Source organism: Pleurodeles waltl, chromosome 3_1 (assembly GCF_031143425.1).
Source record: "Pleurodeles waltl isolate 20211129_DDA chromosome 3_1, aPleWal1.hap1.20221129, whole genome shotgun sequence".
Classification (NCBI taxonomy): domain Eukaryota; kingdom Metazoa; phylum Chordata; class Amphibia; order Caudata; family Salamandridae; genus Pleurodeles; species Pleurodeles waltl.
The window spans coordinates 433,569,125-433,582,514 of NC_090440.1; the positions used below are offsets into that span (position 1 = coordinate 433,569,125).

The 13,390-nt window shown below is 44.5% G+C and overlaps 1 protein-coding gene across 2 annotated transcripts in view; it reads left to right on the forward strand.

Moving 5' to 3' along the window:
• TICRR (TOPBP1 interacting checkpoint and replication regulator) overlaps positions 1-13,390 on the forward strand; it is a 472,392-nt gene that overhangs the window by 209,530 nt on the left and 249,472 nt on the right. For both annotated transcript variants that reach the window (XM_069222701.1, XM_069222703.1), the window contains exon 13: positions 7,198-7,291. In XM_069222701.1, the coding sequence (XP_069078802.1) occupies positions 7,198-7,291 (94 nt within the window). The remainder of the gene's footprint in view (positions 1-7,197; positions 7,292-13,390) is intronic.

Sequence of the window (13,390 nt, forward strand, 5' to 3'; positions counted from 1 at the left end):
AAACTTGATTCATGACCTATCAGACGCCAGCACCCTCTAGAACACTCCCATGAGAAGCTTTTCCCTCAGGTTTTCTACTGCACATCACGTGAAGGGAGTCTCTCTGAATTCTGCTCAGTGTTTTCATGTGAAAATCTTCTGTCTCAAACTAAAGACATGTTAGACCATTGTTAAAAATTTTTTAAAAAATGCCCTTTTTCGCTCCTGTAGATCCAGTGGCAGGAAAAGGTTTCATATTGATGACCCTCATAAGAATTGCCTTTAATGCCTGTACCCTAAACATCAGGCAAGAGTGTGAGATCTGTTGTACTTTAACATCCAAGACTCTGAGGGACAGAGAAGGAAGACACATTTTGTGGCTACAGGTGAAAACCAGTTCCTCAGGTGAGGACAATGACAATCCTTCAAGACTCCAAAAAAAGGTCAATATCAGCTGACCAGGGGCTTCGAGTAGAGCAGGAAGCCTGCTAAAACCACAACCACAAAAACCCTTCAAAGGAGAGATCACATCTACTCTTCACTTTGTCAGCATCCTCACAGCCATCTATGCCTTACTACAGGAAAAAGGAGACTCATCTCCATCATTCTCCTATATCTGAACCGTCAAAATCAAAGAAAGCAGGAATCCAGTCAAAGTCGATGCCACTGTCTAAGACTACCTCCACAACGACAGTAAGCACCATCTCGTCAACTAGACCTTAGTCATCGTTTAAGGGGACAGCGGTATGTACACGGATATTGTCGACAGCAGTTATTTGTTCAGGCCTGTCAGAGACTGCGGATCGAACATCGCCGGCAATAAAGAAAAAACACCTATCGACGAAGCTCACTGCTAAATCGTTGATGAAGACAGCTTCACCTTCTACGTCTCGGGACTCTCCGTTGATGAAGCCTCAGTCGCTGAGATCATAATCGACGGCACCACCTTCGACGTAGCCATCAATGAAGAGACCATCTACAACATCGGTAACAACAGTACCGTCGACGACTGCACCATCCTCAACATCACCATTGACTGAACCGTTGACAACTGCCATATCGTCGATGACGTAGGCAACTTAGGCACTAGATCTGATGAGAGGTACCAGTGCCACAATACTCTTACCACCTCTACTATTACAAATCTCACAAATACTGCAGTCACCATTAAGATTACAAGGGTGTCAAAGTCTTCATTACAAACCGAGGGCACATTCCCAAGCAAAGTCTCCTCCTTGATACCCAGTCACCTCTTAGATTGGGAAGAGTCTGATGACTAGGGCCATTGGGGACGCGCATAGCCTATCAGAATTACATGTGAAATACCAAGATGATAATGATGGTGAATATGATACCCCTCATGGCAGGCAGTATGAACCGTTTCCTCAACCATGCAGTACCATTCAAATCACTGTGTCTCTTGTTCAAGACCTTCAGGCCATGCTGCAGGACTATAAAAGAAGGTTTCCGGAACCTACTCCAGATGCAATACAAAAACCTACACAACCATTACTTCAGTTAACAGTTACCCCTAGAATCCTGCCGCCGCCTTCAGCAACTCCTAGGCTAACACCAACACCTAGGATAGCTGTTCCTCTAGAAAGGACGATACCTCTTCTGAAGATGAGAGAAGAGGGAGAGGTCATTACTCCTCGGCATGGCCAAGATGAGTGGCACCAACACAATCGCCACCTCCTCCTCATACATCAGATTCTCTACCTGAGGACATCAGGGGGGTGGGGGGGGGCCACCAGCTCATGGACTGGGCTGCCACTCTTTACCATTTACCAACATCTGTGTCACAAACAGGTTGTTTTCTGCACTATTTCAAAGATCAAGCCAGAAAATCTGTTGGATCCATTCCTATAATTGATTACATACAGGACTAAAAATTATGAAAAATCTAGCAACAGTGCCACCTCTCTGGATAAAAAATATAAAGCTACAGAGGACTCTCCCTCATGCTTAATAGGCCATCCATAACCTGACTTGGTGGTTGAGCAAGCTGCTCAAAGGTGCTCCAAGAATCTGTCCATCCTAATCTCAACCCCACTGGACAAAGAGGGGAGATGTTTAGAGAATATTGGCAAGAGATTCTCCCTTACATCAGCCGTTACTGTCCGGGCAACTCATACCTTAGAGATTTTAGGTCGCTATGATCGACAGATGTGGTTGGATAAGAGTGCTTACCTTGAACTCATCCTGGAAGACAAGCAATCGCAGCCAAAAAGCATACTGCAGGAAGGTGCTATACTTCTGCGGAAATAATTTATTGTGCCTTAGACATTGCATTTGCAGGTTTTAGACAGCTTGATGGAGCAGCGGTTTTGTGTGGTTAAAGTCCTCCTTTAGGCCAGAGGTGCAGTCCAGAATTGTAGACATGGCCTGTGACGGAGAGTTTATTTGATAGACAGGCACATCAATGATGCTTTACTTGCGATCAAGGCGAACACTGACACTGCTAACTCTCTCGATTCTCTACAGTGCACAAAAGTGCCCTTTTGAGGAGTTGGTGGCAGAGGTTTCACTTCCTACAGAGGTGCTTATGAGAGACAACAGCATCCCCCATCACTTTTCCGGTCTACGGCCCATCAGACCTATCAACTACCAGCAGCAGGATATAGCAGACAAGGAGGAAGGCAGAAACCGCCCTCCTTCGGTCGCGACACCGGCTGTAAACAATGTTTTCCATGGGATACCGGCTTCAATTTCTTCCTTTCAGCACAATCCTCTCCCATTGCTTACATCAGTGAAGGAAAATAATATCAGGCAAATGGGTCTTGGACAAAGTATCCTCCGGTCACACGTTGGAGTTTGCAGAAACCCCCAAATCATCCTCCAAAAGGAGCGCATCTACCTCATCTTCACTTATTGAAACAAAATGTTGCTCTAAAGCTTTCCAAAAGGGCACTAGAGAAGGTTCCACTCATCAGAGAGGCCTAGGTTTTTATTCCCGCTTCTTCCTGGTGAGGAACAAGTTTCTTTGCAAACAATGTTTTCGGATGACAACTCTCAGACTTCCTACACCTTCTCAACAGCGGAGACTACATGAAATCGCTGGATCTCTGGATTCTGATTCATCCCAAACATCTCAAGTATCTCAGTTTCACCATAGCCGGACACCAATTATCAGTTCAAGGATCTACCTTTTGGATTAAAATCAGCCCCCAAATCTTTACAAAATGCCTTGCACCAGTGGTGACGCAGCTGTGCAAACAGGGTTTCCAGGTCTTCCTCCATCTGGACGATTGGGTGCCCAAAGCACTAACATCTCAGCAGGCGTCTGACCACCAATGCCTTTTTAACGCTGTTTCGCAATCTGAGGCTAACCATGAATCACCAAAAGTAATCTCTCATCCCGGCACGCAAAATGGTATTCTTGGGTGCAGTGACCGCAACACTCAAAAACAAGGCTTATCTCTAAGAGGATCAACAGATAAATATAACCACCATGGCTCTGAACATATCCAAAAGAAAGTCGGTTTCCTTGAGGCTATTCAAGTCACTGCTGGGCATAATTTATTCATCAATAAGTCTGGTGCCTTTAGCAAGACTGAAAATGACACCACTGCAAGAAGAACTCCAGCTCCATTGGACTCAGTCTCAAGGGTCCTTTGAGGACTTAATCACTGTTACACCAAGGATAATAGAGGCATTGCAGTGGTGGACTTACAGCAACCACGTTTCTCAAGGTTTGACATTCCTAGTCACAGTTCCGGACTTCATCATTACTACAGGCGCCTCCCTCGAGGGGTGAGGCAGTCATTTGCAGGACATGTGCGTCCAGGGAAAGTAGCCTGAGAACCTAAAATCGATGCACATCAATCTCTTGAAATTGAAAGCAGTCTTCCTCACCCTAAGGCCTTTCTTTGGCGAATCTCAGGTTTGTCAGTGCTGGTTTGCACAGACAACATTACCAGCATGTACCATATAAGCAAACCAGGAGGAACAACATTTCTCTTAGGGCAGAATGCGCGGCTGGCATCAACAATGCTCTCACAGACACTCCCAGCAGGTCTGAAGACCGTTTTCACAAGTGGAAGCTGGATCAGCAGGAAGTGAACAAGATCTTTTCATGCTGGAGCTGACCAGCTCTAGATCTATTTGTGACAAGGCAGAACACCAAATACCAGTTACACCAGTCAATACCCCCTCCCAGGATCGTGGGGGAATGCCCTTTCGTTGCGATGGTCCGGGATCTTTGCATATGATTTTCCCCCTTTTCTATTGATCCCCAGAATTCTCAGGAAAAAGAAAATAGAACACTGTCAGCTCATCTTAATAGCTTTCAGATAGCCCAGACAACACTGGTTAACGGGGCTCATTCTCTTATCGGTGGCCAAACCAATTCCGCTGTCCAAGAAGCAAACACTATTGTTGAGGAACCAAAGGCTAGTATTACAAATGGAGCCATCCTATCTCCAGTTACAGGCTTGGCTCCTGAGTTCTTTGAATTCAGGGACATGGATATTGACCAAGAATGTAGAGATAGTCTCTAGTACCAGAGCCGAAAGTACTAACAGGACTTATAAAATGAAGTGTAAGAGATTCTGTACTTAGTGCCAACAGAACAATCTCGACATCTTTTCTAGGGTTCGCCTGCGCAAATCATACCTTATCTTCTCTTGCTTGCTGAGTCTGGACTAGTCTTTGTGTCTGGAAAGGTCCACCTGACGGTGAGCTCAAGATACTGATGTGGTGCTGACAAGACTTCTCTATCTTCTGTCAGGCTCATCAAACAGTTTATGAAAGGGTTATTTCGCATTTTCCCTCCTGTGCGACCTCTGCCTCCAGACTGGAATCTCAACATTGTTCTTGCTCAGCTAATGAAATCTCCATTTGAGCCGATGCATAAAGCTGATTTGAACTATCTCACCTGGAAGGTCGCTACTCTTCTGTCTCTCACCTCTACCAGGTGAGTCAGTGACACACAAGCTTTGACGATTAAGGAACGATTCCTGCATTGCGCAGCAGACTTTGTACTCCTCTGGACAAATCCAAAGTACAAGTCCCATCTCAGTTCCACAGGCAGTGCTGTGCCCTTTTTTTTCAGTAAGGTGAGCCTGTTTTTATGGTAAGCTGTGTTCTTGCTACTATAATGTTGCTTCAATTCATGTATTTTAACAGCATATTTATAGATTTGTGTGTGTGTGTGTGTGTGTGTGTGTGTGTGTATGTGTGTGTATATATATATATATATATATATATATATATATATATATCTTTTATATATCTATATATGTTTACATGTGTATGTACGCATAATGTATACTATGAAGATAGTTATTAAATTCCTATTATATATCCACCTACCTTCCGATAAGATTGTAATTAATTACTGCCTGCTATTCTGATTTAAGCATATGAATCTACGAAAGCTTCAATACTGAATAAGAAGATAAGTTACTTACCTGTAACTGCAGTTATCCAGTATTTGTATCTTTCATAGGTTCACATGCAACCAACCCTCCTCCCCTTGGAAGCTTACCCTTTACCTCAATATGAGGGGAAAAGTCTCTCTTGGGGGTATTCTAGAGGTGCTGGCATCTGATTGGCCCCAAATCAAGTTTGGTTCTTTTTTCGAAAGGACGTAGTCAATTCAGTTGATGGCTGCTGCCATTATAGTCCATGGAATTCCTACATACTGCTTTTCTAGGATACTGTGGGACTCCCACTTCGGGGAATGATTCAAGCATGTGATTCTATGAAAAATACCAATACTGAATAACTGAAGTTATTGGTAAGTAACTTATTTTCTTTTTTTTGTTTCACTTTGTACACATCACCCAGGAAATTACTTCCCTTGTGTTAAGGTTTTGTTTTTACCTCTTCGTCCATTTTTTGCAGTTTTATATAGCGTGAACTCGACCCTGAGGCCAAATTGGAACTCTTTTCTCGAGCACCAGTTACGTTACAAAAGGTCACATTCATTGCTTACAGGCATAGGGAAGATTAAGCATGTTGCCCAGAATTACAGGATTTTGTGCTGACAGTCTCAACCCTGCTTTTCCAGTTAAAAATGCAGCTGCACTGGCTCTAATGCCACGTCCTGGGTAGAGGGAGGCAGGCAGGCAGGCATGCAGAAGCCACATGAAAACGTAGATCTTTACGGGCTTGAGGTTCCAACAGGACCCGGAGCATGTGCCAGAGCAAGGCTTCAGGCTTGAGCTTTCACCTGCTCACCCACCTCTATTCATTTGTACGTAGTGAGAGGTACCTCGATTTTATTAGACCATTCAGTTGGCAGAGTGACGGCTCAAATAGTTAAGGGAGTCTTATCACCTTAGAAATCTCTGACATGGGCCTTTCTGTGATGATTAATATTACAGTAATTTGGGAGAACTGAAAATTTTAGAGATTTAACTAGTGTTATGAACCCTAACATTAGGTTCCGGGGTTTTGCCTTTTTGGCTTGTAAAAGACCCGTGGATAAAATAGAGAATGTCTGCTTGGTAGAGGAACAAGGCATGGTTTGTTACTCTCCTTTTGTATCCAATATAGAAATTATTTTCAACGGCCAGACCAGCTGGCTGTCTGCTGTCCACAGGGAATCTAGGAGAACTTGGGCTCCTTGAAAGAATGAGCAAAACCAGCAGGATTATACTTTTTGTTCTCACCCTTGTAGTCATTCTGTCACAAACATCTGTGGCATGGAACCCCAGAGGAGCTTTCTGAAGCCTTGTGGCATCCAGAAAGAATTTGTGCAACTTTTGTGAAATTTGAAACGGAACATTTGACAGTGGTCCTGAAACAGAAGAGTGGAGTCAAGTGTGCGTGCCTCCAATGTAACTGGCCCGGCGATTGCTCACCAAGGTTTGCATGAGACAGAGCAGTTTGCTGATATATTTTTGAGGTATTTGTACTGTGCAGACAACTGTTTGTTTGTGGTTTAAAAGTGGCCTCCTGTAGCTGCTTTGGTCGCACTGTTTTTTTTCTTTTTTTTCTTCATTTATTTTGTAATTTTCATTAAAAGTTCCTGATTCTCTTTGCCAATCAGTATTTGTCATTTGGATGTCATGTAAATGATTACATTTCACATTTTACTAAATTGGCTTAAAAATGTTCCCGTTTAAGTTCTTGACTTTTTTGATTTTGCGGATGCTAAATTACTTAACATTATTTTCTCTGAGGCAGGCATTCAGAAGAATGCTCAGAAATTATGCTGAGAAATTATATCTTTTGTACACATAACTTTTCTGATTAAATATTTGTTTACAGAAGCTCTTTGGCTAGACACCGAAGCATAAATGAAACCGTGCAAAATTTGCGGCAGATTGAGTTACCTAAACTGCCAAAGGGGCAAATGAAAAGGGTAAGTTGTTGTCTTACTTGAGGGTAAAGTTGGCTTTATTCTGTCACAATGCGTTTTGTTTTGCTTAGCCTGTCATAAAACATGCTGAAGGTATCCTGTCATGGCACACTCTCTTAAAAAGTGTGCAGAGCTACAGGAATGTCTTTACCATTAGAGCCTTTTACACCCTAAATGGAAAATTTTCAACGAAGGACATCCCTTTTGCAAAGTTAATTACTCGAGCTGCATGGCTAGTGTGGGAACGTATACAATGCTGTGGTCTTAAACCAGAGGAGCAGTGATTAATTTGCTCCCTTGAATGATTCTTCCTTGAACAATTTTCGTAAGTTGATTTCTGCCTAGTTGATATAAATCTCATTTGTGGTGTGACTTATGGTTTGTGTGGTGGGTGTGTAAGTTATTTTTACCAACTTGTACATAATGGGTCAATATATTTTTTCAGTTTATATAGTAGCTATAACTTCTAGGTTCTTTAATCATATATCAATTTCATATAGGTAGAACAAATCATAACGTATTAAAGATTTTTCATGTAATATTTTTATTTTTTTATTTTTTTTAATTGCTAATATGCTCCATACCATTTGCCCTGCTCCAAACCCCTGTGCACAGCTTCTGGCTGTGCTCTGAAGGATTTTGCTGCAAAACCCATCCCTATCAGTACCATCCTCCCACACAACCAAGCTTCTCTGTGGACTGCCTTTGGTCATGCTTTGGGGGTTGCCTAAATGGTTTGGCCCATTGCCAGACCCTGCATCCCGCCTCCCTTCACGTGGGGCCTTTGAGGTGAGCAGTGAAGTTTGTGTTAATGCTGCATACCAAACCTCCTGCCGACTTAGCTCCCGGTGTGCTGCATAATGAACATGCAGCTTTTTGACCACTTATAGCACGCTCAGCATACATGCCCGTCTGACATAAACCATAAAAGTGCACAGTAGCAAGACTTTAAAAGTAAAACACAGATAATGTGCAAGAATCCATACAAACATTGTGATGTTCTACAATACAAGTGAACTTAAGTAATCAAGTCCCATGTTGCTGGAGAAGCATGCAGAGGGCTGAGCATCACAGGGAAGAGTGCTGGGATCCGTGACTACAGGGAGCCTGAACAGCCCTTGGAGGCAATGCCAACAAGCCTTGGTAGCTGCAAGAGTTTTGTTGCAAGGGGGTACTCTCCTGGATGGAGAGGCAAGGGATTAAAGTTTCCCAAGTTGGACAGCTGGTAGAGAGGACCAAGGGGACCACTTCAGACCACCACCTGTGATGCAGGATCCATGCCGCTCTGGGGAGAGGAGATCCACGCAGCTGATTGTCATTGCCTGCAGGAGAGGAGATCCACGCATCTGATTATCATTGCCTGCGGATGCAGGGCAGTGACTCCTTCACTCCAAGAGAGATTCCTTCTTGCTTCTTGTGCAGACTGAAGACTCGTCGCCTTCCAAAGATGCACAGCCGGGGAAATGTTGCAGTTGCTGGAAGGAAGTGTGGAAACAATGTTGCAAGAAGAATCGCTGCTTTGGATGCAGATTGTCGGTTTCTAGAGGGTCCAGTTGCAGTTCCAGTGGCCAGAAGATGAAATAAATGATGCAGAGTAGTCCAGCTGGAATCTTGCAGGTCGAATCTGAGAACCCACTCAAGAGGGAGACCGTAAATAGCTGAGAAAGGGGGTATTGGTCACCAGCACGGTGACCACCTATCAGGAGGTGGCTGTGATGTCACCTGCCTGTCCTGGCCACTCAGATGCTCCCAGAGGCCTTTGCCCATCTTAGATTCAAGATGGCAGAATGAAGTGGCTACCTGGAGAAGCTCCTGTCACAACTCTTGGAGTGGTGATGGACAGTTGAGTGGTTTCGCCCCTTTCCATTGCCCAGATTCGCACCAGAGCAGGGTCTGGGGGGGGTCCCTGGACTGGTGCAAATGGGTATATGCACGGAGGGCACCAAATGTGCCCTTCAAAGCATACCAGTGGCTTGGGGAGGCAACCCCTCCTAAGCCATGTAACCCTTATTTCCAAAAGGAGAGGGTGTTGCCTCCCTCTCCAAAAGGAAATCCTTTGTTCTGCCTTCCTGGGCTTGAGCTGGTCAAGCAGCAGGAGGGCAGAAACCTGTCTCTAGGATGTCAGCAGCGTGGGCTGCCCAGGAAAACCTTGCAAACTGGTAGGAGGAAAGCTGGGGATCATCTAAGGAGCTCCAGGGTGCATAGAATCATATAAACAATACTGGCAACAGTATTGGGGTATGCTTCTGACCTGTTTGATACCAAACATGCCCAGGTTCGGAATTACCATTATGTAGCTGGACACAGGTAGTGTGTACTGTGTCCAGTACACGGTAAAATGGCTTCCCCGCACTTATGAAGTCCAGGAAAAGGGAGATGGAGTTCGTAGGGGCACCTTGGCTTATGCAGGGGTGCCCTCACACACAGATACCTGCACCCTGCCCTCAAGGCTAGGAGGGTCTACCATAGGGGTGACTTACAGTGACGTGGTGCAGTGACCTGAAGTGAAAGGGTGCATGCACCTTTTCATGGAGGCTGCAATGGCAGGCCTGCAGACATATTTTACATGGGCTCCCATGGGTGGCATAATACATGCTGCACCCCATGGGAACCCCTGGTGCCCCAATGCCCTGGGTACCATATACTAGGGAATTATATGGGGGCACCAGTATGCCAAATGTGGGGTTTTGATGTCCCAGACCACCAAATTGAGAGGGAGGGGGCACAGTCACTGGTGTCCTGGTTAGCAGGATCCTAGTGAACACAGTAAAAAACACACTGACAGCAGGCAAAAAGTGGAGGTAACTATGCCAAAAAGAGGGTACTTTTCTAAAAATGTTGCTATTTCTGAAAATGTTTTGGAATGGTTTACATGACTTTTATCAAGAAAGAGAAAGTAGATAAAAGCCTTCGAATTACTTAAATTGTGGTATCCCCAAATCTATAAAATTTCCTGATCTAAGCAAGCCAAGGAATATTGTAACTGTAATCAGAGAGGTCAAGACGAGAGAAATTGGTATAGGATACCCAAAGTAAAAGTGGGGCTAATTTCATTCTGTCCCCAATATACAGCAAATTTACTTTGTCATGCATAATGAATTTGGAGGTGCTTGTGGGGACTGATAACCTAGAAAGAAATTTATTTTTTGCCATTTGTAGTCGCGAACAATTGACATACCCACATATCCCTGTCCTATAGATGCCCACAGAAATACACTTGGCTATATATAAGGTAATTCAATCCCTTATCAATGTTAGTTTAAATTTTCAGGCAAACAAAAACAATGCGTCACATTTCCCATGTTGGGCTCTTGTTGGGTTACTTAAGGGCTCCCCCGAGAGCGGTTCCTCAGATACGTCTAGCAAAACTCTCCAAGGAACTCTCTGCAAGACATCTTCTGCTCCTGACCTCTGGAATTGCTGCTGGTCTGGTTTGGAACTGATACACGTCTGCTTCTGGTGGGAAGGCTCCCAATGCAACATTGTTTCTCCGGATCCTGCAAGAATTCTTCAATGTCCAAGGCTGTGCATCCTCCAGGGTCACAAGGACTCTGTCCACCTGGAGGCACGAAGGAATCTCCCTTGGAGTGAAGGAGTCACTCCCCTGCATCCACAGGCACCTCAAGACAACGTCGACCAGCTGGTGAGGTCTGCTGTTCCACGAACATTGAAAGGCTGTGCTTTATAGGTGGTGAGTCTGTGGCTTCCTCTGGGTTCTGCTAGTCTACTGACCAACTTGGTAGACTGTGGTTCCCTGCCACTGGACTGGAATCCTTTTGAACTGTGACTGTTGCACCTGCCAAGGCTTGTTGACTCTTCCTGCAGGAGATCTTCAGGCGCCAAGAAGCCTCGACTTCCAGCATTCTGAAACCTGAAGATCAGCCCCTGTCCTGCAACTCCTGCAACGTCTGACTTCTGTTTTGTTATGCTGGTGAGACCTCCTTGTAAATCCCTGTGCCCATCGCTTGTGGGTTACTCGTGGGGGCACCAGCAGCCACTTCTGTTGACCTTCCTGCGTGCTGGGGGCCAGCTCTGACTCCCCCTTAAGGATAGAGTCTCCTGGACCTTTCTGGTCCCCAAAATTCTCCAAATACCTCTTCAGCCCCTGCTTGCATTTGCCAGTGCTTGTTGGTGACCTGGCTGGTTACTGACCCTCCTGCAATCTGGCAACCATCAAGGGACAGCTCTTAGGTGACTCCTGGGATCTTCTGCAGCTCCTGTACCCCTCGGCTTCTTTCTACACCGAATTGCAGGAACTGCACCTCTGAGGGTGGGCATTGCCATCTGCTCCACCTGGGCACCTCTAAGGGTGCTGGACTCTGTCCCTTTCCTTTTCAGGTCCTCCTCGTCTGGAATCCGTCCCTCGGTTCCACAGGCCTGGTCCATGGGTTATGACAGCAGCTGGACAATCCGAGGCCTCCACTGACATCAGAGAGAGTCCCTTCTCCCCTCTGCATCAGGGTACCCTGGTGTAGGTACTCCTGTCTTCTGGGTGTCCACGGGTTGTGGCACTCTCAAACCTTCCCTTTGTCTTTGCTTCCTCACGGTCCACTGGGAAGGGTCTTGACTCACATGAACTCCAACCACTACTCCCTGTGTTAGTTTATAGGACGACTGGGTGAGTGACTACCTTGCACCTGGGCGCTGGGGACACTTAACGCTGGTTTTTTCATCTACCCCTAGCTAACTACCACACATTCCTTGTTTGGGTTCACTATTTCAAATTCCACTTTCTCAGTATATGGACTGCCCGCGGACAACACTTCCCGCCCCACCCCATAGGGCCCTGTATATTTTATGCTATTTTTCTAGGTTATTTTGTGTTTATACTGTGTGTAGTTATCTCCAAAGAGAGATATACCAATGCTAGCCTAGTAGAAGTGCTGTAATAAATAATTCTTCATTTTTGTAATACTTGTGTGGTTCTTTCTTGTGAGTGGGATACTGTATGACTACAGTGGTATTGAAAATGCTTTACATACCTCCTGGATAAGCTTCAGCTGCTCGCCTTAGCTACCCCTTGAGAGCTTTTGCAATCTGCACACCTGTTTACTATCAGTAAGGGTTGCCTGGACTCAGTATAGGATGCCACACCGTAAGGGTACACTATAAACTGAGCCAGCCTCCTACATGTTTGGATAAGCCATGTCTTCAGCAGGATTGTGCTGCCCATTAGTAAAAACAAACTTTTTTCAGATTTTCATAATATTTTTACTTGGAATCTGAAAAATGGGTCACAATTGTAGGTCTAGCAGGAAATGTAATAGTTGGAGGACTGGGGTCTTTCAGATTCAGGTAGTCTAATAAGGCCTCATTAAGGAAGGGATTGGAAGTTTTTGAAGGTAACCCCTTAAGGGTTTGGACCCTCCCTCCCCCACCAACCCCTCACATTTGTAAAATGAGATGCTAGTAACGTGCTGTGATAATTACAGCAGAATAAAAGAGATCCTGTTACATTAATGAATTAATTTTTAAGTACAGAAACAATCTTAAAATAATCCTAGTCCTTAGTAGACCGAAACTCAATGTCGGAAATCCGGTAATGAAAAGGATGAATGTATTCCTTCATTCTTTGCATTATGGGACAGGTATTCATCCTAAAAAAAATGCCAGCCGACACATTATATCCCTTAGCAGCTCACAAAGTTACCTTTGCTCATATTAATTTAATGTTGATATGAAAAAATAAAGAAAAACTCCTCAGACATTTGCTTAAAACTTAAACTAAAATGGCAGTATGGTTATAATGCACAATCTAAAAACCACTGAAATACCCAAGCCTGTTGTAAACTTTCCAAAACATAAATCCCTTCCCTGCTGTATGCCTTCTTATGGCCTCTCAACTCTCAAGTTCGACAGCAGTGGGTCATTGTAAAGCTTTGGGACTCGGGACCCAAAATAAAAGGTAAAATAAGTTGTGCCTCCCTTGCTAAATGTAAAACTTATTTTAGAATAAAAAGTAAGATATCAGTTTGTGGCAGATGAAACATTTACAAGATAAGTCATTATTGTAACACAAATCTTTGAGAGTGTGATTTGGAACATCCATATATGTAAGTTGTCATTTTTAGTATGTTTCTTTGGTATTCTTTTGCAGTTCAC